Raw genomic sequence first — 27,448 nt, 5'->3', positions numbered from 1 at the left:
CAGTCGAACTTGTTTACAGGGGTAGCTGTGCAATAAAATAAATACTCTATCTTACAGTTTGGCGTCTGCTTCAATGGAATCCCTTTCAATAAAAGTAAAAAGAAAATGTAGGCTATATATATATATATATATATATATATATATATATATATATGCAATTTTCAAATACAAATGATGCAGTTCAACACACACACACACACACACACACACACACACACACACACACATAAATACAATTGCCTATGTATAATGCTATATAGCCCAATATATTTATTTACATATCATTTTAGTTTGTTTAATATGTATTTAATTGATTACCAAATACCTGGCAAGCCATTAAAATAATTATAATCAACAACCTTTATTGCCATAAAAAAAAGGCAAGGACTCCAGAGTCGAGAGGCGAATCGGGTTAATAATTAAACTAATGTACATTCTTCGAGTGATTTGCCTCCTACAAAGAAACATTAATTGTAGCACGCATGCAGCCATTTACAGTAGTTTGCAGACTGATTGAAGTTATTTTCTATCAAGTTACTGTACATGCTGTATGTTATTTTCACAACATGATTGATTATTGTTCTATGAATCTGCTCTTTAGTTTCTAACTGAACCCAGACAGCCCTAATGACCTGCAGGAAGGATCCGTCTTATGTCACGCCGTTTTTCTAGTTAAAGGCTGTGAAGAACAGTTTGATAAAATGCGTGTTGTTCTGCTGGATAACGCGCGTTGGGTGTTTGGAAGTACCTCCTTTGCCGATTTTGCACCGCACGCTCCCTTATTGGATGCGATGATTTCACATTCGCTGGGGAGGATTTTGTGTGAATAAAACGGCTCTCTCTGCCAGCGCATTTTAAATAAAGATATTTTAGAATTCTTCATGCAATGTGTATTGCAGACTCCTCGCGTTGGTATTGGCAGTATTATGACAGGCTTTGAATTAAAGGGGGCATTTAAAAAAACATCCAGCGCCGCTTCTCTACTGGTGTAAAATAAATAGAATACACAAGAATATTAAATGCCAGCAGGCAGGGAGGGTATATGAATAATAGTACAAGTGAGCAAGCGTTTCACTGCTGCAGAAATACACACTGTTAAACATGTTTCACGTGACAAGGTACCCCGATAATAATGTAACGCTCCTGTACTTGCAAAGACCGTGCTCCATCATTAGTTATTCTAGAAGATTAACCCTCCTGTCGCCCCCTATTTTTTATAAAGGTTTCCAGAGTAACGAGCCCCGCCCACAGAGGACGGCTTTTTTTCAGTATCCACCCGGGAGCTGCTGAAAACTGATCCCAGATGTTGCCCAAGAAGGAAGGGAAGTTGAACATACATTTTTACAAAACAGCGTCAAATATACTATAGCCAGTGGACAGAGAAAATACAAGATTAAACCAGTCAAGGTTAGTGGAGGAAATCCAAATCTTATCTTGCTTATTGTGTAAAATAAATGTATACATTACAGGTGTCTATGAATCAAACGAGTATTTCCTGCAGACACCATTATTTCAGGGCAAAGCAGTGCAACAGTGTATCGGGTTTCTGCATTGTCTATAAACCATTCCGAATAAAACGACTGACAAGCCCGTAAGTGATCAATTGAAATAAGGTTATGTCTGTGCGCGCGGTGCGCGGACTTGAATACAAATCAAGTCGTTTGCAGATCGTGGGTTTCGTTTTTTGTTAAGACTGCATTGTACTGAATTGTATTGAATAGCGAGAAGTTTGTTTTTAGACCACAATAAGTCGGTTTGTTTGTGTGCTAGCCCAATGCGACGTTGTTTGATTGTTGTTGAAATTCTAATGTAAATATATTGAAATAATATATCCATGGAAATCCCAAAGAATGTTGACGTTTCAGAATATGTCGCTGTACAAAAATACACGCAAGGGCCTATATATTCATTCAATATGGTACTACTTTCATAAAACATAGAGGCAATACAATGTGATATTGGGTCGCACGATTTTAAGAGTGATTTATCTTTTTTTGTTTTCTTTTTTCTTTTTTAGATTTTTTTTATATATAATGGGAGCTTTAAGTATGTACCAGATCTTAATCTAATCAATATGAAGTTACTGTAGAGAAAAAAAGAAAAAAAAAAACAGTATTCTGTAACTACCACTCCGCCCTTTTAGTTAAAAAGGAAAACACTGACAAAAAGTTGCTAATGGTAATCAATATCGTGCTTTGATGACATTTTTGGTAAACAAATAGTGTCAGCTTGAGGTGTAATTGACAACATGTTGGATCTTGCTCAAAACAGAAGAGTGGCAAAGGTTTTTTTTTTTTAATTAAAAAATAAATAAAAATGCATCATATAATTGGCTACAGTAAATAAAGGCGTATCTGCAATATATTGTTGGCCTCAAGATGGCAGAATGACAGTGTACATTGGTTTTATATCGTATATCTAGTAATGTACAAATTGAACAGTGCAGCCCAAGCTATAGTGATCAATAGGGTGTGCGGCCAATGTGTCACTGATTCAAGAGACCCGTCTGCACAGTGTTTCAATTGATCTGGAGGGATGTGCGACCATTCCTCCCCTTTACTCCTGCTTGAGCACAGCCAAATCGAGGGATGCTTATTAAACTCTCTGCTGTTTATTCATTTGTGTTGCGTGTGGATTTCAAGTTTAAAAAAAAAAAAATCTAACAACAAACATTGTCTGGTATTACATATCTCGGCTAATGTTAGGTGTAAGTGTAATTTAAATGGCTGCAGATCAGAATATTTGTACACATTTTCTAGGCTTGTAGTTGGTTTAATGCACCAGCTCTGCAGTTGCTACATTACTAGGAGATGTATTTTTGCAGTCTGAAGTGGTGTTGCTGGAGCCACACATTGCAGTATCTAATGTGGCGTGTAATGACCTTGTTAGTTTCTAATTCCAAAGAAGAAATATGTGTGGGAAGAGCACAACTAATGAAAGCAGCAATGGAAATAAAGAAGTAGTTCTGACAGAACAAGCCGCCCCCGAAGAATGAGCTGGCACTGCTGTTTGTGCTTCTGCAATTCAGACTCCCCAGCTGTAAACCATCTAGAGACAAAGAGAATGCTGACTTGTGTTGGCAGAAATCACTTCCCCTTTAAGATAGTTCTGATCGCCTTTCATACTTAATCATAAATCTGAAACTGATTCCCAATTGTTGTTTGTAGAGGGGTAAAGAAACTGGAGCGAATTATACTATGACAATTATCCTGTGTGCTATGAAAACTACATAAACATCAAAGTGTGTGTGAGGGGAGAGGGCTAGTGGTATTTGCAGTTAACATTCATAACCTCCTACTGATGCAGGTATAGCAGGATTCAGGTTCAGTGGTACATGCTTGTGTCTCTTTCAAATCCATTCCAGTCTAAGACCCGCAGTTTTTCAATAATGTCTTTAGTTATTGACCTGAGTAGTACAGATCCTTATTCCAACTAGATATTTTAATTGCATTGAATCTTGGTGTTCATTGAAGTTTAAGTACCTGGTTGGAACAAGGTACTGCATTGGAATGGACTAAAACTTAAGTACCACTGGTTTAGCTCAGTTGATGTCTTGTAATGACCAGCTGTTTGGATTTACATTACAATGAATGTGCATTTTTATAAAACCACAGCTCTCTAGTTTTGGATGTGATAATAGTTTTACTTACTCCTCTTTCTGGCTATTGGACATTGTTTTCTTGACCTGAGAGTACCAAGCATGATAAGAGTTAAGCAAACTAATGTTTCTGACACTTCCTGAACATTGTGCTAGTGTGTAGTCCAAATGTAATCCTGCCTAGGTCCTGCAATTTTATTTGAAAATTACGTCAATTCATGCATGGGCCGCTGCCGGTGTTTCTCTGTATAGGCCACCAGGCTGTAGCTAATCAGAAAGAAAACAATTGTATAGGCTATGTTTTGTAAATGTCCAAATAAGGACCTGTGTTAACCGTAAAATGGGATTTCCAGTCATTTGTCAGAGAACAAGCAATGCACATTCACCCTAAGACAGCTCAGGACAGACTTGTAAGTGTAAAGAAAACCGCCGAGGTTCTTTTGATATTTTAAATGTTTAGATCAATTAAAGACAAGCCTGTTTTCTGTGAAAGATGTGTAACTCCAAATACACTTGCAGTTATTCACAGGGTGGAAAGAGTTAAGCATAGCGCCTGAAAAGCTCAGTTGGGAAATAAAGAAAGTGCTTACAAACAAAAAAAACGAAACATTACTGGAAGTGGGCTGCCAATGCACTGGAAATACATTGCAATCAGGATAATAGCATGCCACAATGGGAAGGCATACATTACTGGACCTTTTGAGTGGAGTGTGGATGTAGCTGTGTAGAAAGCACTCCCCTCTCCCGCTGCAGTACCTCTGATGTATTGTGCTGGCTGTGGGCCAGACAGTCTCATGGAATAGCCGAGTGTCACTTAATGATCTGTGGGAGAGACATAACGAGGGAGCCCGAAGTGATGAAAAATGAATAAGACTGACCTAATAGAAAAGCCTGTCTAAAACACAGAAAACATACAGTTCATTTTATGGAGTGGAGCGGCACTTTTTCAAAATAATTACATTATTAGTAGTTGTTCTTAAACGGGATGACAAATCTTAGTTTGCATTTGGTAAAGAAGGGTCATGTTTTTAAAGCCTTTACCTTTTGTTAATGCCTATATATTTTTTTTGAGACCCTGTTTTAAAAATGAGAAAGAAACAACTTCAAATTACTGGAGACACCTGAGGTCTCATTTGAATGATCTAAACAGTTTCCATATTCTAAAATAATATACAATTATACCTGTATTAGAGGGAGGTATGTCAATCTGCCATTGTTTAGATCATTAAAATAACCCCTTTAATTATATTACCCAGTTGTTTGAAATTCCACACAAAACAGTGGTACAACTAAACTGGAATACTGCCCAATTATTATTATTATCTAGTGTAAGGCACTGAAACTATTTCACTTATCAAAAGGATACTCCGTAAAGCTACTTTGGGATCATTTTTTATCTAGCAGGATAAATCACATCTGGGTTTTACGAGAGCATATCACTGTGCCGGAGAATCCCTGTGGATTGTATTGAGCACCTGTTTTCAGGGTAATCCTGGGATAAGCACACACAGGTGGGGGACTCCCCAGTGCTGTAAAGTGTACTAATACAATCCAGCTGGCAAGGTATAAAATCGTCCACTTAGCGTCCACTTAGCGTTCACTTAGCGTCCACTTAGGTATGAAATCGTCCACTTAGCATTTTAAAGCGAGTTAAAGACTGGAGAATCGCTTTAAAATTTGGGCCTAAGGTCAAGTACAAAAAAAAAAAGTCTGGTTCAGATTAACATAAAAGGTGAAAATAACTGAAACTCCCCCCCCCCCCCCCCCCCCCCCCCAATGTTTTTCGCTTGTATGCAGATCTGAAAATCGAATAGATTAAACCTTTGTGCAAATGGAATTGTATTTATATAAAGTTATACTCACATTTGACAGGCTGTATTAAAAACGAGTATTTTGCACTGTTAACCAATTGTTAAATTAAATATAATTTTAAATTTTAAGAATGTTTTTAAACTTGATTTCTTTCAAATATTTTAGAAAGTTGCAGATGAGAATTGTAAGGGGAGGCCAGTCAAATCTAAAGAAAATGTCTGTTTGTTTGAACATTTTTTGCCTTATCCTCACCACAGAGTAATTGCAGTGTTTCATAATGACTTGGCTGAATTACATTGATTGATTATTCAAAGTGGAATAATCCATTTTAGCTAATCATACTTAATTACATTGTTGATGGTGTGCTGTATTTTGCGCTAATCTTGCATGAAGGCATACAAGTAGATACATTTGATCGATTATTTATTTGAATTACAGTCAACTCCATTTTGTCTCAATCAATTCACATGAATTCATCCGTTTTCAATATCTACTCAACCAGCAGAGCTACTAACTGCTTTGTTTTAAGCAACCTTTGAACTAAAACAATATACAGTAAATAGAGGATAATGAATGAAACGAGTTAAATTAGCAGAGTATCCCATTTAAAATGGTCAGGTTTCATACTTGATTTAGATAGCCCGTTTCAGCAGTTCTTTAAGGGGTGTTAAACAGGTTTTTGTTTTTCATCTGAAATTGAGAAATTCAGGCCAGACATGTTTCCTTCAAAGGCATTGTTTTGTTTGACGTCAGGAGAGGCACTGTCTGACGAGTTTTTAGTTGAATGACATCTTTGTATTCTAGTAAACAAGATGACACTTGCATCACTGCAGTTCTTAAATTCCTTAAATCATACATGATTCACTTAGGAACTATCTCTTCGTCATATTACATACAGCAGTGCTTTGAAAGAAGAGATGTTCATGGTTCATGGTAAAACTGTTCCAGAACAGGCCAATGTTTGTAACTTGTATGCAAATCTGGAAATTTAATAGATTAACCCTTTGTGCTAATGGAATTGTATTTATATAGTCATACATTGACAGACCATATTAAAATACAGTATTTTGACTGTTAACCGGTTGTTTAAGAATTGAGCCTACATTTTATGCAATAGGTTTTAAACACATTTTAGAATATTTTATATTTTATATTCTTTACACTATGTGTCTAAAGTATAGTCTCAAGCCATTAAAAAGAACACTAAATTAAGATTTATTTTAAATTGTTAGACATTTGGTTATACAAAGTACTAAGATAAGTGATGATGGACTGTAGCCTATATCCTCATAAAACGTTTTGTAAAAATGTTTTGCCAAATCCAGTGCTGCTTAGAATCTCTATTTTAGTTCAGCAATTAAACATTTAAACTTTTACAATCTTAAGGCACTACAGTACACGTCCAATTAATTTTTTTATTTGAATTGAACAAAAATGTCCATATCTTACTGCACGTTACACATTTAAGCCCATAACTGTTGTACAATACTTCATTAATTTTGGAATCAAAATACTTTGTATTTGTTTTGTTGTTACATGCAGTAGTGAAGACTCACAACCTTTGTGTAATAGAATTACAGCATGCTGTGCACTTTTGCCATGTATGTCTCTTGTTTTCATCTGGAAGTAATTGTGTATGGTTGTTGTCAGCTTCTGGGTGTGTAGTTACTAAATGTGTGTCTGCTGTTTATTAACCATGCTAGGATTTGTAGCACATACTGGAGCGCCTGGTTAAGATTCCTTCTGTCCAAACAAAAAGTATTGACCAGTACACTTAACAGTGCTTACAAAATAGTATTGAATAAGAAATGGTAATACATAGTTATGACAGTTAGGTAATTGGTATTTAAGACTTGTAATCAAATGAGGTGTAAGAATTAAGAATCAAGTATAATAAAAAGGACTGATTTAAAGCATGTGGGATAACTTCCTGTGTCCTCATGATAGTGTAAAAAGTGTGACATACAGACGGACAAATGTACTGACAGACAGACACCCCCATGTATCCCCACAATCTAATGCACTCGATGACTTATGCTAAATAATGTTATTACCAAGTTTCATCACATTTGGATAAGGGGTTTTCAAGATATACACCAGAGAAAAAATATAAAGAGTGACATGGGTATGAACGACTGCTTCCACTGTATCACCGTCGCAGAGAATTTCTCATCCTCCAGGAGGGATACTAAGAATGCCTTAGCCTCTAATCTACACACTGTACCCAAAGAAGCACAGTAACTTGAACTAACTTAAAACAAAAAGACTCTGCTGCACTTAAACCTATTTAGATGAAGTCATATTGTTGAGTTCAACCCATCACGAGGCACTAAAACAAATTGTTTCTGTCAGAAGTTAGTTCAGATTGTCAAGCACCACACAATACAGTATTATGATTTTGAGACAAAGATAATCGATGCCAGAAAATCAATCCTTTTCTGAGCTTTAGCTGTGGCAATTGTTTTTTGTTTTGCTGCTTCTGTTATCAGCAACAGTGTAGGGTTGTTTTCAGCTGTTTTGTGGCTTCATAATATATATTTTTTTCAATAGAAGAACCATGGGGTGGTTAATATGATCCAGCTGTTGGTGGTATATGAGGTCATTAACATTCCATTCTGAGGCCATCTGCTTCCTGTTGACTGTTGATACTGTTTAGATTAGAGACAACATAGGAACCCAGGCCACAAGTTCTGTAAATTGTGGCTCTAGCAAAACTGCCATGTGGGATAGAGGATAAAACTATTTACCAGCTGGTTTGGAAAAGAGTATTCAAATTTTCAGACATATTTGAAGCCAGTTAGACAACCACTGTTTCCTTGTTTTCTTAGCTTAGTTTTTTTTAAATTTATGAGCCAAAATATTTGGCTTGGGAGCAGAGATACAGATTAGGACATTCAAGATCAAAGCCAAGTTTAGGTTAAAAGTTTTAGTCTGAAATAATAAGTTACAATATAGGAAGTGACTTTTGTTGAAGTTTAAAAAATAAAAAAAATCTGTGAAACTGTCTAAAATGTTAAATAAGATCCACACAGAATTCTGAGAGATGCAAGGTCTTTATGGCCTTGGTTCAGCTCCCTAAGATTGTCCATCAGCAATCAGACCATATACATTACCAGGACACCACACTTTATCTAATGTGTTGTATTTGAAATATGTTCATATATCCTGAATTGAGGTAAAAGCAGTGATTAACCAACAGATAAAGTAATAAGAAGTAAAAACAGATTGTAAAACCCTTAAGTGACTGCTGACTGGATTGATTATTACGATAGGCTTCATGTGATCCGATACAAAGAAAGCATTAATCGAGGAACCTCACAAATCAACCAGTACCACTTCATTAAAATGTCTCCTTGCCAATATATCTCTCTAATCGTATCCTATTTTTAGCAGGGACTGTTAGAGCTCATTAAACACATTGGGATTGAGCAGATTCATCATACAGACTTTCACTTACATACTGGTACTTTCAGCCTTTCATTTCTTCACCACTGGAATGCACTGCCCTTACTGCAAATGTTCATGTTTAAAATTAATCTGTATTCAGTTTAATAAATGCAGATGTTTTCAAAGAGATTGATGCATCCTTTAAAGCACACACACACACATGTAATGTATTTGGTGTTATTTTACATTGAAATGAATAGGAACATTATTTTTTAAATAAATAACATTTTTTGAGGGGCCACGCTTTGAAGAAAATGGGCAAAGCCTTTATTGCTGGTGGCAGCTAGTCTTTTTGTGCCTCGGATATAAGGTTTTATCTGCAGCACTGACCATGGATGTGTCTAATATGCAAGAAAACGATTTCCCTATTCAGCTTGAATAAGGAAGTAAGAGTTGTTTGTTTCCTTTTTCCCAATTCGGGTTGGGTAAGGAATAAGGAAGTATTATATTTATATTTCCTTTTTCCTTATTGAATAGAGAATAAGGAATTAGGAAACCCCCTTTTTTTTGAGAGCTAATCAAGACTTTAACATCACTTTTCATATTTCCAATTAGTGTGAGCAACCTGATCGCACGTTGATCGTGATGAATATACTGTATATTCAAAAATATTACATTATTATTGCTTCCTGGAACCTAATAGCGTCCTGTGTCGGTCACATGATTTGATTGCTGCTAGTCCATTGGAGTGGAATTGACATCTGAAGTGTTGGATTTGAAATAGTAAATTAAAGTATTAAAAGCAAAACCCTTATGGTCTTTAATAATGCTGCTTGTGCGAGTATGTGGTGAGAAAAAAGTGTTTTAAAACCTTTAAAATCTTTACGCAATAACCTATATAGAAGCAACCTTTTCCTAAACAGTTATGCCCACTCAGAATATGGTACTTGACTGAAAAACACATGGGAAGTGTTAATCCTGACCATTTTCCATGACTGTGTTTATTTAGAATTTGTAGTAGTTACTGAATGTAGAACAAAGTTTGCCAACTGTTTTTTTTTCTTTTTAAATTGGTTCAGAACAAAAATGCCTTCAGCCTTGTTCATGGCACGGTCTTTAATTTCAACGAGATGCAATTATTTTTCTTCCCTGTCTGAGTAATAACAGTAATTAATAGCTCAGCCTATGACTAATCGTCCTTTTGGAATAAAGAAGCTAAAATCACAATACTAGAATATCTATCCTCCTAGTTGACTCTCCTTCCTCCTATTTTATCCTGCACAGGGAATGAAATCCAAGTCGCTGGGGATATGCTGTAGTGTAGGCAGTTTTATGTCTGTCTGTATGTCGGTCACACGTATGAAAAAACGCTTATTTGTGATTACATTTGGTATTAAGATTATTAGATTCTGGAGATATGTGGAGGGGGATTCTGTCTGTACATTAATCCGTCTGTCTTAAATACTACTTGCCCAATTTCTATAAACTGTTAATTTCCGGGATCCCGAGTGATGCATTTGGTAAAGGCACTCCGCCCGGAGTGCAGGATGGAGATCGCTGGTTTGAATCCAAGCTGTGCCACTGCCGACCGTGGATGGGAGTTCGTAGGGGGGGGCACACAGTTGACCACGCGCTGCCTGGGTGGGGTAGGGGTTAGGTCAGCTGGAGAGTCCTTATCTCACCGCACACCAGCGACTCCTGTGGCTGGCCGGGCGCCTGCAGGCCAGCCTGTACGCAATTCAGAACTACGTGGTCCTCCGACACTGTAAGTTCTGGATATAGCTGCACGGCGGGCTTGCAGAGTGAAAAATTCATAAGATAATAGCACACAGTCTAAAGCATTACTGTGATGAAGACGCTCCCCGATTTAGTTTCTAATTTTAACTGCCAGTATGAGTTGCAGATTAATCAGTGTCAGGAAGCCTTACTTGGTCTAGTCTTATGGTTTGGGTTCCTGCTCGTTTGGTGAAAAGCATTAAGAAAGGAAAAATTGCTCTGGATTTAATAAGAGACTTTATTGTTGTTGTTGGTAAAGCCAGCAAATGGGTGATCAGCTGACTTGGCTATCCATCAGGCGCTGAGTGGAGCTAAATATAAAACAGATGGAGAGAAGGGAGTCCATGTGTTAAAACGTGTTTCAAGGTTATGGAGGAGTAAACAATATGCAGTGTGTGTGTATATATATATATAATATATATATATATATATATATATATATATATATATATATATATATATATATATATATATATATATATACAGTACTGTGCAAAAGTTTTAGGCAGGTGTGAAAAAATGCTGTAAAGTAAGAATGCTTTCAAAAATAGACATGTTAATAGATTATATTTATCAATTAACTAAATGCAAAGTGAGTGAACAGAAGAAAAATCTAAATCAAATCCATATTTGGTGTGACCACCCTTTGCCTTCAAAACAGCATCAATTCTTCTGGGTAAACTTGCACAAAGTCAGGGATTTTGTAGGCATATAGTCAGGTGTATGATTAAACAGTTATACCAAACAGGTGCTAATGATCATCAATTCAATATGTAGGTTGAAACACAATCATTAACTGAAACAGAAACAGCTGTGTAGGAGGAATAAAACTGGGTGAGGAACAGCCAAACTCAGCTAACAAGGTGAGGTTGCTGAAGACAGTTTACTGTCAAAAGTCATACACCATGGCAAGACTGAGCACAGCAACAAGACACAAGGTAGTTATACTGCATCAGCAAGGTCTCTCCCAGGCAGAAATTTCAAGGCAGACAGGGGTTTCCAGATGTGCTGTCCAAGCTGTTTTGAAGAAGCACAAAGAAATGGGCAACGTTGAGGACCGTAGACGCAGTGGTCGGCCAAGGAAACTTACTGCAGCAGATGAAAGACACATCATGCTTACTTCCCTTCGCAATCGGAAGATGTCCAGCAGTGCCATCAGCTCAGAATTGGCAGAAAACAGTGGGACCCTGTTACACCCATCTACTGTCCGGAGAGGTCTGGTCAGAAGTGGCCTTCATGGAAGACTTGCGGCCAAAAAGCCATACCTCCGACGTGGAAACAAGGCCAAGCGACTCAACTATGCACGAAAACACAGGAACTGGGGTGCAGAAAAATGGCAGCAGGTGCTCTGGACTGATGAGTCAAAATGTGAAATATTTGGCTGTAGCAGAAGGCAGTTTGTTCGCCGAAGGGCTGGAGAGCGGTACACAAATGAGTGTCTGCAGGCAACAGTGAAGCATGGTGGAGGTTCCTTGCAAGTTTGGGGCTGCATTTCTGCAAATGGAGTTGGGGATTTGGTCAGAATTAATGGTCTCCTCAATGCTGAGAAGTACAGGCAGATACTTATCCATCATGCAATACCATCAGGGAGGCATCTGATTGGCCCCAAATTTATTCTGCAGCATGACAACGACCCCAAACATACAGCGAAAGTCATTAAGAACTATCTTCAGCGTAAAGAAGAACAAGGAGTCCTGGAAGTGATGGTATGGCCCCCACAGAGCCCTGATCTCAACATCATCGAGTCTGTCTGGGATTACATGAAGAGAGAGAAGCAACTGAGGCTGCCTAAATCCACAGAAGAACTGTGGTTAGTTCTCCAAGATGTTTGGGCCAACCTACCTGCCCTTGATGCTGTTTTGAAGGCAAAGGGTGGTCACACCAAATATTGATTTGATGTAGATTTTTCTTCTGTTCACTCACTTTGCATTTTGTTAATTGATAAAGATAAACTATTAACATGTCTATTTTTGAAAGCATTCTTACTTTACAGCATTTTTTCACACCTGCCTTAAACTTTTGCACAGGACTGTGTATGTATATATGTGTGTATATATATATATATATATATATATATATATATATATATATATATATATATATATATATATATATATATATATTAATATAATAAGCATTTTTGTCAGTAAAATCTTTAGACACTGTCAGACAGAAGCAACACATTCGATGAGACTTTTTATTGGGCCACATTTTCAAAGCCTTTTTTTATGATGTTTACATTGTGCAGCAGGCTTGTGCTAAGCAGAGTTTCCCATCATTTGTCAGTAATAACGGTACAATGTGTAAAATACTTGATGGCTAATTATATTTTCAGAGGGGAAAGTGGTAAATCATATTCGACTTTCCCAGGGTATTTTGTTGACTTTTCTCAGAGCAGTGGCACCGAGATTTGGCGAACCTTGTTGAGCACATGACTCGGTCTGTAAACATCATAAAAATATTTATAAAATGGAAATCTACTAAACAAAACAAAAGCGCCTGTCACAACACTGTCAATCGGGTGTTTGGACAACATGGGTAGCTAGGGTTATTCATGGTGTTCTAAGTTTTGTTTTGGAGGGATATGTGACCAATTCTCAATTACTGCCTATTTTTCCAGGATCGCCCATAGTCAGACTGCTAGTCTTGGAAACAGAAGCACCTGGCTACTAAGAATCTACTGTCAAAGTATGTCAGGTCTGCTGTGTTACCCATTGTGACTGAAACTTTCTTGGAAGAAAAATTCAGATTTTTTTTAACACAGTGGCTGATGAGTTAATAATACTGACATCAGTATACCTCTCAACTGAAAAGCTTTTTTTTATTTTTTTATTTCAATGTTAAGACATTCGTCTTTGAACTGTGGGGTTAGAGGTTTGTATCCAGCCCTTGTCTTTCCATGCAATTCAATGGGCTGAGATGCCATATACAGTGGCGCGCTACGGGAGATAATCCCTCCCCCAATCAGGTTGAAATAGAGAATGTAATGGATCTCCTTCTAGCGGCTGATGAGTTAATAATACTGACATCAGCATAGGACACATACATTCCTCTCGACTGCAGAGCTGGCCTTTCCATTTAATTCAATGGGCTGAGATGCCAATTCCTGCCATTTTTGTTCTAATATCGCAGTTGTTACAGAGGTATTGGAAAGCCAGCCAGCTGAGTAAGAACAGCAGTTTACTGGATTCCTCAGAGAAAATCCCTTTGAGTCATCTATCAAACAGCAGCAGTGATCTCATACTTCAGCTGTAAGCTGTCCGACAGCATCCTTCCTATTAATTTACAGAGACCCTGCTATTTTACACCCTCACAGATGGCCTGGTCTGACGGGCAGCAAGGAGAGGAGCTGTGTGTACAGCATCATGCATTGCCTTTAATTAACCTTTTTTTAATTTCAATTTCTGTATTAAAGTAGATCCATTTTGAGCCAGTAGTGAAAAGCATAACATTACATGGGATAAAATAGACAAACCATTTATGTATAGCTTATTTGATGTTTATAAGGGTAAGTGCATCAGTTTCAGCCACAGTGGGATAGCCTAACTTCTTGATTGGCAGTGCAGTTGAACCAGGGATATGAACAAAAGGGAAGTTCTGCTTTCTAAGAAAAAAAATTAACGCAGTGAATAATATACATCCCCACGCCACAGCTGTACATACAAAATTAGAGCCACCAGAAACATGAAAAATGTTTTTTGTATAATTTGTTATATATTTAGATCGAACCTTCTTTTTAAAGCAAAGGCAATTTTTCTGTTACAACTTAACTGTAGGAGGGAACAGTTCATTTATTTCCGAGTAGTGCTTATTAGCCAAACATTTTTCTGAAGCTCAGACCCAAAAGAATAACAGCAATAGAATGCAGTTTGTTTTAAACCTTGTAAGGTCATGCACACACACACACACACACACACACACACACACACACACACACTACTGAGTGCAGGACCAAAAGGCGATCATATTGCAGTCACATTACGGTCAATGGCATTCATATCGAATTAATAAAATACCAGCAAGAAAAGTGCCAGACGAAGTGTGATGCAGGCAGTCCCCTCACCATACCTATCGGATCAGTTTTCATTTAGTCAATGACAGCTGTAAAACAATACATTAGACAACTGAGAGGGCTTTGTTAGGCATTCAAAATTTATAGGAAACGTTTCACTTTACATACCAAAGGGTCGATTTGACAAACCTGTACCCGGTCGGCATAAGCAACAGCTGTATTTTAGAGCATTTTACAGCACTGGGGAATCACCCTGCATTGCATCAACCACCTATCCGTGGTTATCCCAGGATTACCCCTTAAAATAAGCGGCTGATAAAATCCAGGTGGATTCTCTAATACAGTAAAATGATCTAAAAAAAAATCTAGTTGTGGCTTGCTCTGGTGGTGTATATAGGTTGTTCAAATGAACAACCCATATACACCACCATCTATATATATATATATATATATATATATATATATATATATATATATATATATATATATACTGTATATATAAAGACACTATATCAAGATGCACATTTGCAATATGAAACTACCAAGAATTAAACAGTACAGGTGCTTTCAGTCATAACCAAATTATCAAGGCTAGATGACTCAGCAATTTAAATGTGTTTTTCCGGTGCATTTTGTCCTCGGTTCACTTAAGCAAATGTCTACTAAAATAAACAAATGCTGGACCGTGAATTTTAAATCGGCCTGCATGTCTCGATTAACCCTTTACAGTATATGGTTTTATCAAGAGAGGTATTTTTAAAGGGTTTCAAACCATTGTTGTTTGTGTCTGTTCTATTGGGCCAATAAAAGAAACTCTGCAGCTTCTTCTCAATCTGAAAACTGTTATTAGAGCAGGGATGTCCAATGTATGGCTCTAGTCTGGAGCCATGTACTGTATGACTCACTGAGCTGCCCAGTATAACTCTTTTCAATATCACATTCAAGCTTCTTAATGGGATTGGAAAGGCTGCAAAAGGCAATCTATAGTGTTTGGAAGAAGCAACTGCTGTCACAATGCTGCAAAACTGATGTGTTTAACCATGACATAGTTAATTATTATTATTATTATTATTATTATTATTATTTATTTCTTAGCAGACGCCCTTATCCAGGGCGACTTACAATCATAGGCAAAAACATTTCAAGTGTTACAATACAAGTAATACAATAAGAGCAAGAAATACAATAACTTTTGTTCAAGTAAAGTACAAGTTTGACAAACCACAATTCAGTAATACAGCAGGTAATAGTGATAGTTACATCAGGATATGATTAAATAGTGATAGTTACATCAGGATGTGATTAAATACAAAGTACTACAGGTTAAAAACTTGGCAGATTACAGTATTCTGAAGTACAGGATTAAATGCAGTAAAATAGGGGCTGATAAGAGCAAAATAAAGCACATTTACATGAAGGGTGATAGTGTCCCAGGATACAAACAGAGGAGTTCTACAGGTGCTCTTTGAAGAGGTGAGTCTTAAGGAGGCGCCGGAATGTGGTCAGAGACTGGGCAGTCCTGACATGTTTAATGAGCACAAGCATACCAAAACTGTCTCTTTTGCAGTCTGGTTTAATTCACCCAGCTACAGTATTTAGATTTAGTAAACTAAACTTCTAATACTGTGTGTTTTAAGTGTTTGTAAAGCTCAGCGGTCTCTGCAGCTCTGCTTTTTATCCAACGACTTCTGCTTCATTATCTGTCTGGAAGAGTGAGAGCAGACCTTCATTGTTATTCACCTTTATTGCATTATTATTATCCCTGCTGGGCATGCATACACCCAGCAACAGGGATGTTGCAGAGGTCTCTGTGTATCTATATGGTACGCTTTAGTTAGAGTTCTGCATATCTGGAACTGCCTCTCCAATTGTAATGAACACTGGGTCACGGCATTGATGTTTGTTATGTAGCTTCATGTTATTGGTGGCTTAATTGTGTGTGAACAGCTATGGCGAAGGATACTTGTTACTGACATATCGATGACATTATTATTTTTTTATGAGAAATAATTCAGTACTTGTAAATGGCTGTAGTGGTAAGGTGACTGCTGTTCAGAAGACTTTCAAAGAAAAATATGAAAAAATGATTGTCATTAATCATTTTTCCTGCATTTAGTATCTGATGTGAGCGGCATGAATTCCATATTTCCCCACCCTTCTCCAACTGCAAACACAAGCTGCTAAAAAAACACCCACAGTACTTCAAATTACAAGGGGGCTGCCCTTATGTATAAATAAGCTGTGAATATGCATGCGTGGTGTGTCGCCCTGCCCAGTTTAACAGATGTGTGATGAGATACTGCAACAGGTGAAGGGGTGATTTGTTTTCAGTGGGAGTCTTCACTTGTGGTGAGTCTGCAGCCTGCAAATGGGAGGTTATCAGGGGCAACATGTGACCAGGTTTCAATAAAGGAAAAAAACATTCCAATGCAGGATCTGTACTGAATAACAATGCTACTTGAGGAAAGGAAATAAACCCCCCTTGTGCTTGAAGTACGTTGGTGGTGAAACAAGCAGCTGCTGACATCATGTGAAACTAGGCACTTAGTGAAGGCTAGCTAGAGCGAACCCAACCCAACCAGAGAGCTAGCCAGCAGGGCTTCTCACATGTATGGAATTCTAATGAAACGGTAAAAAGAAGGTTTAAGGGACTGAAGAGAGGATTCGTTATTTATTTATTATTCACTGTGCGTTGAGGAACTGGGGCCTGAATTTTGGTGAGTAGTGCTGTTGCTGATGTGATTTCTTCAGATCTACAGTAAGCCGACCAGTGTTTTTTTTTTTATTATTATTTTTTTCATACTTTATTTCCTTTTTGCTGAAGTGGCTTCATGTAATAGTCTGGGCAAACTAGGTTTTGTAAATTTATGGAAAAAAAACAACAACTTTGCTTTAAAAACAATTGTTGCATCATTTTGTTTTCGCACATGTCCACTTTGCCCAATGTATAGTCCTTATAGGATATGTTTATTATAATGTAAGAAACTAGGTTATTCTGTTTTGTATGATTATAAATGAGTTGTTGTGCATTAGCATTTAATTGTGACATTGATGGGTCAACTGATCTTTTTTTTTTTTGTCTAACACAAAAGATGAATGAGAGAAAAGGAACATTGCAGTTTAATAGCTACCAGTACTACAAGCTGAGTTGAACTATAATCTGTATTTTAATACTTTAAATACACCCTCATTAGATGTCTAGATACATTAAAACCAATACTATTCAGTGTATAGCAGTGAAAGCAAATATTCCCATTGGAGCGTCACTTATGTTTATAAATTCAGTCCATGTTCCATTTACAATGAAAGAGATCATATTGTGTTGGCTGTTTATCAAACCTTGCCTCTTCTGAGGATCCTCTTTATAACTATAAAGAAGCATTTATTTTCTGTATCAGTGAAGGGTGTCTCCTCATACAAAGGCAAGTTGAGAGGGAGATTTGTAACTTGAGTGTGTCTTAATGCTGTAGTGGCTACACAAGAACGGCATTAACCAATGGTGGGTAGATCTGTGGCAGGAAAGTGGATTCATTGGACCTCACAGATATTGAATTCCCACCTGAAAACATGGAAACTCCCTGAAATGAGGGTCCGTTACTTGTCGTTAATACGACAATGTTAATACACATATGACAATAGTAAAACAGAAACTAATGAGAATTATTTGTGGTGTTTGAAGTAAAACTCCTTCATAGATGACTTTCAAACAAATAGATTGTGTTTCATACTCTGTGAAGAATTGAGTAGTTAGTCTCCCTGAACCCCTCTGTAAATTGCACCAGTGTCTGTATAGTTTGGCACTATGACTGAGAGAAATAAAGCTGGGCATGATAGTCATTTTCAAATGCCAGATGCAACAGAGAGAGCGTCCTCTAATTCTAGCTGATCTTTTTTTGTCAATTAGCATCTAGAAAATACTCTGAAAGTATCTTGTAATGTAGAAAAGTGTTCAAACCATATTTCAAGAGGAGCGGGGAGATTTGACCCATATAGAAGAATATTGCTAAATATTATTATCTTTGTGAACAGAAGTAAGTGAGAACGGAGAGATGCAGAGATATCCAGTGGAGGTTTCAGGATCCTCTTGCTTGCTTTGAAGTGTTTCAGAATTTGAGGACTTCCCCATACTGTCTTGTTGCAAGAGTAATCGTTGATGCCTTACACAAGAGCTTTGGGTAATGCAAGACAGATCTGGTTTCAATATAAACATGCACTTGGGATGCATAGCCTGTAAATATCAAGGGCTTTGTTGGTTCTGTTTTGTAACTAAGGAAGAGCCTTGGTGGCTCCAGTGGCCTCCTCTCATTCGTACATTGTCTTATGGCCATACAAAATAATATGAAATCCTGCTGTGTAATTAAAGTTACAACTCATGCTTCGGGGTCTTTATGAAAAATATGACCAGATAAACAGGAGTCCCTTTCTTTCTTTCTTTCTTTCTTTCTTTCTTTCTTTCTTTCTTTCTTGACTGACTGCTGTAATTGGGCTTTTTAGCTTGTAAGAGGAAAAGCTTCAATTTAATTGCCTACAGTTTGTTTGGCTGTTCAAGTGGACTGGTTTTAATTGCTTAATAAAATCTGCGCCCATGGGAATTTTTGTAAATTTTTTAAATGAGTGTATGATACTCTTGTAATCCACTTTATAATGTACATTTTATACCAGTTGTAGGATTATTGCTGTAAAAGTCTACTTGTAAAATAATTGATTTTTGTTTTTGTTTTAAACAGTCAAATTGGTGAATCACAGTTTACTAAACATTAGTTACAGTCCATTGAATGTGGTTTTTTCCCATCATAAGATTTAAACCTCCAACCTAAGCAAGAACAGCTCCTGATGCCAGTTACGCTGTCACATGTCTCTGCTGGGGCTTTCAAGACAGCTTATCATACTGATCTCCCGACAGAGGATCCTGAACTGTTCAATGAAATATTATTATTATTATTATTATTTGTTAAGTGACTTGCTTAGAGTCATACAATGAGTCAGTTGCTGAGGTGGGATTTGAACCTCATGGTTTGAACCTCATGGTTACAAGCCCTTTTCTTTAACCACTGGACCACACAGCCTCCTAAATCCTGGGAGTCGCTTGACAGATTGTCCGTTCCTGTTATATGATGTACAGGGTTCCAGGGTAAACTGCAGAAGAAGAGCTTTGAAACTCTTGCCCCACATGGTGAAAACATGCCTGAAGCTTGCAGAGCAACAGCAAGCTCTTTTGATGACCTAATTGTTCTCTATCTGAAGACCTTGACAGTGTTATCATTTTAAAGTATGTTTCAATGAATGGAATGGGCTAATGCAATCACAGGATGTATACAGATATGAAAAAAATAAACCTGGGCCAAGGTTCTTACATTACAAATCTTACGCAGTGCCCAGCAGTTCTTGAAGTTTAATAGATTTACCAGTGTATAGTTACCAAGCGTATCAGTTTTGCCTCCGAGCCAGTAAGGCATTCTTATAACTTTTCTAGCTTGTACTGTATACTCTCAGTAATGTGATGGTATATGGTTTTATTTTCAAAACACACCTGGTGGCAAAAGGATTGTACATTCAAAACAGCACAGGGGAAAGGTAAGCTTTTACTGTTTTTAATTTATTTAGCTGCAAATTCTCCATAGTTAAGTGTTTTTATACACCGATCCCCGGTGCTTGTGATTGTACCGACTCACTTCATGCTTCTGCGTCATCACATTGATCTGTTGCATTGAAAAGGTTTTCAGTAGTGGTAGTTATTTTGATCGACCCACCGAGATCAGTCACAGGTGGACTTTTTAGAGCATTTTACAGCACCAGGGAATCCCCCTGGATTGCATCGATCGTAGGAAGCACTGAATGACCTCAGACGCTGTGCAAATGAAACTGACTGTCGGAGGCACAGCCATACATATTTCATAACATGAGACCATTACGGGGGAGTGTGCCTAGCTAGCAGCTGCTGGCTTAGTACCGTACATAAACTTCATCCTTGTATGGATTTTCTTCTTCTTGTTTTTGTAAGAGAAGTATTTGCAGTGACAGATTACAACCACCCACTGGAAATACACATGCAGATCTCAGAATGAAACTCTCAAGCCTTAAATCACGCTGAGAGAGATTGTTTATAGCTCAGATTCATATTTTGCAAAGGAGAACAGCCTGCCAAGTATAATAAATAAGACATTTATTGAAGAACCAAATGTGACATTATTAAAATGGCTGGACTTGTTTTAGATGAAAAAATTGTGTTTTCTAATGATATCAGCTGGGTCTCGTCTTGTGTGATTGCACCAAATATACTTTTTCATTTGATTTCGTGGTAGTATATATTTAAGCTTCTCTGTTTTATAGGAGTGCATTGGAGTCATGTGGGTTTTGCGACCTTTTTTTTTTTTCTCTAAATAGCTGGTAATAATGAATAGATCCACTGAAATGTAATCTCTTTTCAATCTGAGTCTTCGCAGTTTTGGATTTAAAGTGCTAACCAACTTTTCTTACATATCTGTTGAAGATATTCTGGGTTCTTTGCATTTTTTACATTACGTTGCAGCTATTTCAGAAACAATGCTATTGATGAAATTGCTTTGTGTTGCAGTTCAGGCTCACAGCAGTGAGTCTTGCTGCATCCAGACCATGTCACTTAAAACAAAGCAAACAGATGCTCTATTTATCTGCAGCCTTGTAGTTCAGATTCTGAATTAAGTGAAGAACCATCAGCTCCTCCTGAACACCACCTGCACAGCACAATGCGCCCACGGCAGGGCTATCCTTGAGTCTCCCAGTCCATTCTCTTCCATTGCAGGAGTTTCATCCACCCTGTTCCTTCTTTATTCAGTTGACCTCGATGAAGATACAATGAATAGTGAAAGTCTTGCAGTGGAATGAACTGAAGGAGCCAAGCCTGAAAGGGTAGTACAGCTGGGTTTCTGAATCTCAACAGGAATAGAGAAAATGTTCTAAATATAAAGCAGGGAGTTCAATACAATTTAAAACCAAAAAAAGTGTAATTTGAGCCTGCAGTCAAAGGAAACTGATCAGTATTCGATTGTGTCCCACAATTCTGTTTAGAGTCACCCTGACACATATTTCTTTACATTCTTCTGATGACTTCGTGTTGATTCCTGTAAGGTAGTTGTAGCTGTTGGTACACAAGCTTCCCACTACGTCATCCTGTGAGGCGCGGTACTAATTGCAGCAGAGGGAAATTATCAATTATTTCTGAAAGTTTTGTTATTGCCCAAGAAATAAAAGCATTTAAACAGTCATCATTCTTTTTGCATGTGATGTTTCTGTTCTACACAGCATGGCACTCAGGAAGTGCTATACAGCTCTCATGCTTTCCTTATTGTCTCATAGTAGCAAGCTTCAAATTCTCCAAACATTTATTTTAGCATACACATTTTCAAATGGTTAAAGTGGTACAGTATGTGACGTTTTTGTCAAGCACCCAGCATAAAATGTTGCTCTCCTAATTATGCGGTGCCACTTTACATCAATTGGTATTTCTGAGAAGAAATAGGAACTCCTTGACGTTACTTACTGTCTTTATAATTAGGGTTTTAGATGAAATAATGTGCACTAATACACCCGCAGCTACTTATTAAGCGGGGTGGGGGGGGGGGGGGGGGCTTGCAGGCTGCAGAGCATCAACAAGACAGCATAGCTCTTGTGTGTTCTGAAAATAGATCGTAATAATGCTATTAAGCCCTGGAAGTGGCAATTCATCTGTTGACAGAAGCAAGCTACAGTAACTCCTGCCTCCCCACCCCAAGTATGTACTGTCAACAGGAGCTTTAGCATCCATTGCTTGATATGCAGAGCATTCAGTTGTTTTTCCCTATGCCGCTTGATTCAACCGGTTTTATTTAAATGACTTTAGGGCTGCTTAAGTGTACCAGGCACCAAGTGGATACACCTGAGACCTTTATACCAGCGAGGGAAATGTTTTTTTCATAGTTTCACACACAACCAGCTCTAAACTTTATACCAATTGCAATGCAAGTCTTTCAACATGACTTTGTTGTGATTTCTATCGCCGCTGCGCCTGTCAACAGTACCTATTCCAAGTCGGTTTATGTTGAAAAAGAACATAGAATGACCAGAGAACAGACTACAGTAAATCCTTAATGTCAAGTGACAAAAGAAGTGTAGCCTGTCTAATGAAACTCACAGTGCAGTGATACCTGGACAAGACCAACTCTTTGAGCGTTCTTTGGTCTTTTAAGTCATGTTTTCCAGCAAGCAATGATAAAAGATGGTTAATGTCTCAGAAGTGTTGGAGCATGGAGAGTAGCGCTGTAAAGTGCATAGCTTGCTTCCAAAAATAAATTGACCTACAGTATGATGAAGAAACTTTGCTACTTAAGACAGGCATTTGGATGTATGGACTCCATGCTGGTGAAGGTGCATGGCCTCTTCAGACCATGCATGAGATAATCTTGGCAGCAAGGCCATGGCAGTACACCATGTCCTATCAATCAGCAGGGATTAACAGAACTGAAAACCTTTATGAACTAAAGGACAGCAATGAAGAGCCAATGTTATACTTAACAGTGCACATACTGAACAGTGACCTTTCTAGTCCTGGATCGACAGTGACCTTCTTATTATATCTTCAAATTCTGGCAGCAGTCTTTACGGTGTTGGTATGGTAAATTTGGAGTATATTTTCTACTCAGAAGTGGCTATTCTTATAGTAAGACAAGACAACATTTTGTATAAATCATCCATGTTATTGGATGGACCATAAATTACACACATTCATCTTCAGAAATGCACAGTAGTCCCCGTAGATTCTGCTTACAGTGTGAGCTAGCTTAAACCATGGCTGAGAAGATGTTATACTGCTTTTTGATTGGGTCTCTGGTAGTAACTTTGATAGTTCCTGTTAATGTTTTTCAGGTTGAGTTTCGGATGTCATTGTAACTGGCATGCATGTCATCAACAGAGTTGACTCAACCTGTTGAAGGGAATTTCAATAGCTCAGGTGTAGAACGAAATGGCTGGAGGGCAAAACAACCTGTTGTGTGTGTCACTGAGCTGGGCGGGTGAATATAGTAATACACTATATAAGTACCTTTTTGAGCTGTTCATAACAACATTCGAAGTGTCATTTCAGTTTAGTTCCAGATTCTTTGCAAGCTGACTTTTTAAAGATGGTGCTTGACTGGTAAGATTATTTTCTTGTTTAAGTGATCCTGCTAAGGTTTTTGCTTTGTGTAGTACAGTATTTAATTAATACAGCCTTTATACAAGTTTACCATAGTAGTTTTTTCATGGCATTTTTGCAGTTTTACCATGCTTTTCCTATGGTTATACTATGCATTTACTGTACTTTACCATGGTTATATTCTGAATAGAATAGAATTCTTGAGTAATTGTATTCTTAATATCTCTGTTTTGTGTTTGATATCCAGAATAGAACTGTTGATATCAATGTTAAAGTGACGCCCGTAATGCAGTTTCAGGCAGCGCCTCACTGTTTTTGAATTGCAAATGTAGTCGATTACTCAAAGGGAAGGGCGTGCCTTGTTTAGTGTCACCTTGTGCGATTGTACTCGCTTGGATTTCCTATATTCTTCCATAGCCTTGTGCACGCTCTGCTTTATCAGCCCAAGTTGTTTACATGTCAATCAAAGGATGGGGCGCATGCTGCATGATCCTGCTATGCATGTGCCTATGATTAATCAGCAGTAGTGGGATGGTTAGATGGGACATTTCAAGCTATTTTGAAGGAAGTTTATTTTTTTTAATATATACATTATGATGGTGTTAAGTTGATATTTTCATGGGCTTCTAAGAACGCAATCTTTTCAAATTCTTTTGTTCACACTACACCTAAGAGTGACTGAAGAATTAGTAAATAGCTGAATCACGGCTGAGTGCGCCACCTACTGTACAGTACAATTTTAAACATGTTGTATCAAGTGCTTCTGTATTGAAGCATTATATGATTGCCTGGTGTTCATTGACCAAACCTTGATTCAATTGAAATTTCCCTGGGTCTTTTTTTTTTTTTTTTTAAATCACCTAGATATAAGACCACCATTCTCAGTTGTTCCAAGCTGGGTTAATTGTATAAATATCTTTAAGTTGCACGTGATTTGATTTGCTTCCTGCTGTGAGCTTTCTTGTTCTTCTACACAGTTGCCTTCAGTAGGCAGGCAGCTGAACCTTTAAGCACTTTATAGTCTTTAAAGCCGTACTGGCAAAAATACATGACCCAGTTTAAACCCAGACACCTCAAGCACAGAGTACATTTACAGTCCAGTGCCGTGCTGTTATGTTATGTTATGTATTCAAAGGTAAAGGGATTATAAATGTCTATTTTATGATGTTTCTTGATTGAGAAAGTCATATTAACAATTCCACAGTTGTAATTCAGTTATCCAACCCCCCTGGTTTTACTGTATTATTTTCTTGGCTTGCGGTAAAAAAAAAAAAAAATCCTTGGTGTGTTGCTGGTGGAAAATGAAAAATGGGAGATGTGTTGAATTGATGTGCAGCTTCTTTCAATTGCATCCACTAAAACACACCTGTACTGTACCATGTTGAGTAATCGACAGCTGCATGCAGCTTATTTGACTGTTTTCTAGTTTGTTCAAAAGTCCACTCCTGATTCCCTGTTTTTCTGTCCTTCTGTTAAACAGGTGTTATGAAGTCTGCAGTGGTTGGGAGATGATGGAGGTGGAGTCTGCTTATTCAGATTTCATTTCCAGCGATCGGACTGGTCGCAGGAACGCAGTGCCTGATATCGAGGTGGAGGGCTCTGTAGTGGGGGCTAGCGAGGTCACCAAAGACCTGGCACAGATGGAGCTGAAGACTCAAGGTGAGTGCGGATAACACAATACAGCTGTTCTTCTGTTCTTCTACAAACTTCTAGTGCTTCAGAATAAAGTGTTTCTAAGAGAGCCATTAAATACCATGTTTCTTACTGCTCTTTGGTCTCATGTATTTTTTTTGTTTAAGGCAGTTGTATTCCAAAACTTATTTCAGTGGCACCGGCTATAATATTAATGTTTAGGAACTAGTTTATTTTTAGTTGTACTGAATATCTTTACAAAATCACTGAGAAACGACTGACGTAATAGTAAGGACTAAACAATAAGTGGGGAATCTGTGGCAAAAATACATTGGAGTGCTGTGAGTCACAAAAAACTGTGGATAATTTGAATGCTGTTGTCAAATGCCAAAATGCCATTGATTGCCAATCCCCTAAAAAGCACAGACCAGTTAACCGTGTGGCAGATATTAGGCGATGAAAATATATCCACCAGGAGGTGAAAATGAACCTGGGGAATATTATACTGGCAGTATTCTGACAACGAGATGTTTATACTTTATGTATTTATTTTTAATTATTCAAAAGTTACGTATTTTTTGAATGATGAAGCCTGAGTTATATTGACCTTGCATAAACTCTTTGTTAGTGTGTGAGTATTAATGGAGCAGAACCTTTGTATTTTTCAGAAGGGGAAGGAGCAGCAGCTGCACAAGTTCCTGGCAGTAACTTGACAGGGCAGCAGGAGGGACAAGATGGAGACAAGCCTTCCTAATTGTTATTCCTCGGAGAAAGTAAATTCTTCTTTAGCAGCCGATTTGCTGTCCAGGGCTGTCTCCAGAGAAGGACTCAAACAGCACAATAAAAGACTGTTTCACAGAGGGACTTTACCCAGCGGGGTCTCTTGGGTAAAGATGAAGTTTCCCATGTCGGAAGATAACGAAAAAAACATATTGACGTTTACTTTGCATCTCGCAGCAAGAAGCTCCACTTGCGGGATCGTGCCTTGACACTACACTTGCATTAATGCACAGAGAGAGGACGAACGGTTCTCAAGATTTTAGGCAGATTTTTCTCCACTAAAAAAAAAAAAAAAAAAGATATGCTGTACACTACCAACTGTGCTTTTCCAGGATGAACCCCCCAAAATAATCCTGACACCTACCAGAAAGGATTCAAGATAATTCTTTATTTATTTATTTTTTTCTCTCGTTTCACCTTGGAAACTGCCTTATAATATCATGAATATTCTGTGTGTGTTACTATAGTTTAGATGAAGAAATATTTGTTTCGGGAAAGCATATGCTGAAATGTTTTGAAATACAATATTTTATTTCTGAAATTAAATATACCAAATATTGTATTTGGGGGGGAAAAAAAAAAAAACCTGTTCTGTGTGATTCTTGTCACGGAAGTTCAATATTATCCTGTGGTACCTTCCTGCAACTGGAATTCATGCATTCACACACACACACACACACACACACACACACACTCACTCACTCAACAGGTCCTGTTCACAGTTTTATGAATACAGTACATAGAGGGTACTCCACGAACGCTCATGGAGCACTGTAGCTTTTCCACAAATGATGAAGACGGAATAACCAACAGTGGGATGTGTACAGCAAACCTCATGAGTGAAATAAAAGTTTAACACTGGATTAACATTCGTGGAGCATTCTGTTTATAAAACAGATACAGCTATGGCCAAAAGTTTTGCATTGCCATATAGAATTAACTAATTCAGCTTCATGAAGTCAAATGAAACCTGCTGAATAATGTTACGCTAACATATTGAATTACATACTACTTTGTAGTTTTCTATATACTTAATGAAAAACTGACAAATTGAAAAATGTGACATTTTGAAATGAACATGACATACTGTACTACTATTATGGTTTCCAGCAGACTTTTGTAGATTCTTTTATTAGATAAATAAAATATCTAAATTATGTTCTTTCAGTTTTTTTGTTTTTTTATGCCTCAATCCTAAAATTCTAGGTGATGCAAAACTTGGCCCTAGCTGTACAATTTGTGGAAAAGAAACTGTTGAAACCTTAACTTAGCAGCTGCATTCTGAGAAATACTTTCATTAAAT

General features: G+C 37.6%; 1 protein-coding gene across 4 annotated transcripts; it reads left to right on the top strand.

The window, feature by feature from the left end:
• The first annotated feature begins 1,235 nt into the window (after positions 1-1,235).
• On the top strand, positions 1,236-27,307 carry LOC117416973 (cAMP-dependent protein kinase inhibitor gamma). Of its 4 annotated transcripts, none has more exons than XM_034028511.3 (3): positions 1,236-1,407; positions 25,214-25,392; positions 26,034-27,307. In XM_034028511.3, the coding sequence occupies exons 2-3, from the start codon at positions 25,242-25,244 to the stop codon at positions 26,117-26,119; spliced, it is 237 nt and encodes a 78-aa protein (XP_033884402.1). In that variant the 5' UTR covers positions 1,236-1,407; positions 25,214-25,241; the 3' UTR covers positions 26,120-27,307. The 4 variants fall into 4 exon arrangements, with proteins under 4 accessions (XP_033884402.1, XP_058847101.1, XP_033884410.1 ...); XM_058991118.1 differs by lacking the exon at positions 1,236-1,407 and adding an exon at positions 1,461-1,591; XM_034028519.3 differs by lacking the exon at positions 1,236-1,407 and adding an exon at positions 17,017-17,302.
• The last annotated feature ends 141 nt before the right edge of the window (positions 27,308-27,448 follow it).

The sequence above is a fragment of the Acipenser ruthenus genome, chromosome 18 (assembly GCF_902713425.1).
Source record: "Acipenser ruthenus chromosome 18, fAciRut3.2 maternal haplotype, whole genome shotgun sequence".
NCBI lineage: Eukaryota > Metazoa > Chordata > Actinopteri > Acipenseriformes > Acipenseridae > Acipenser > Acipenser ruthenus.
The sequence above is the reverse complement of the archived record's forward strand: the minus strand, read 5'-3'. Positions and strand labels throughout refer to the sequence as shown.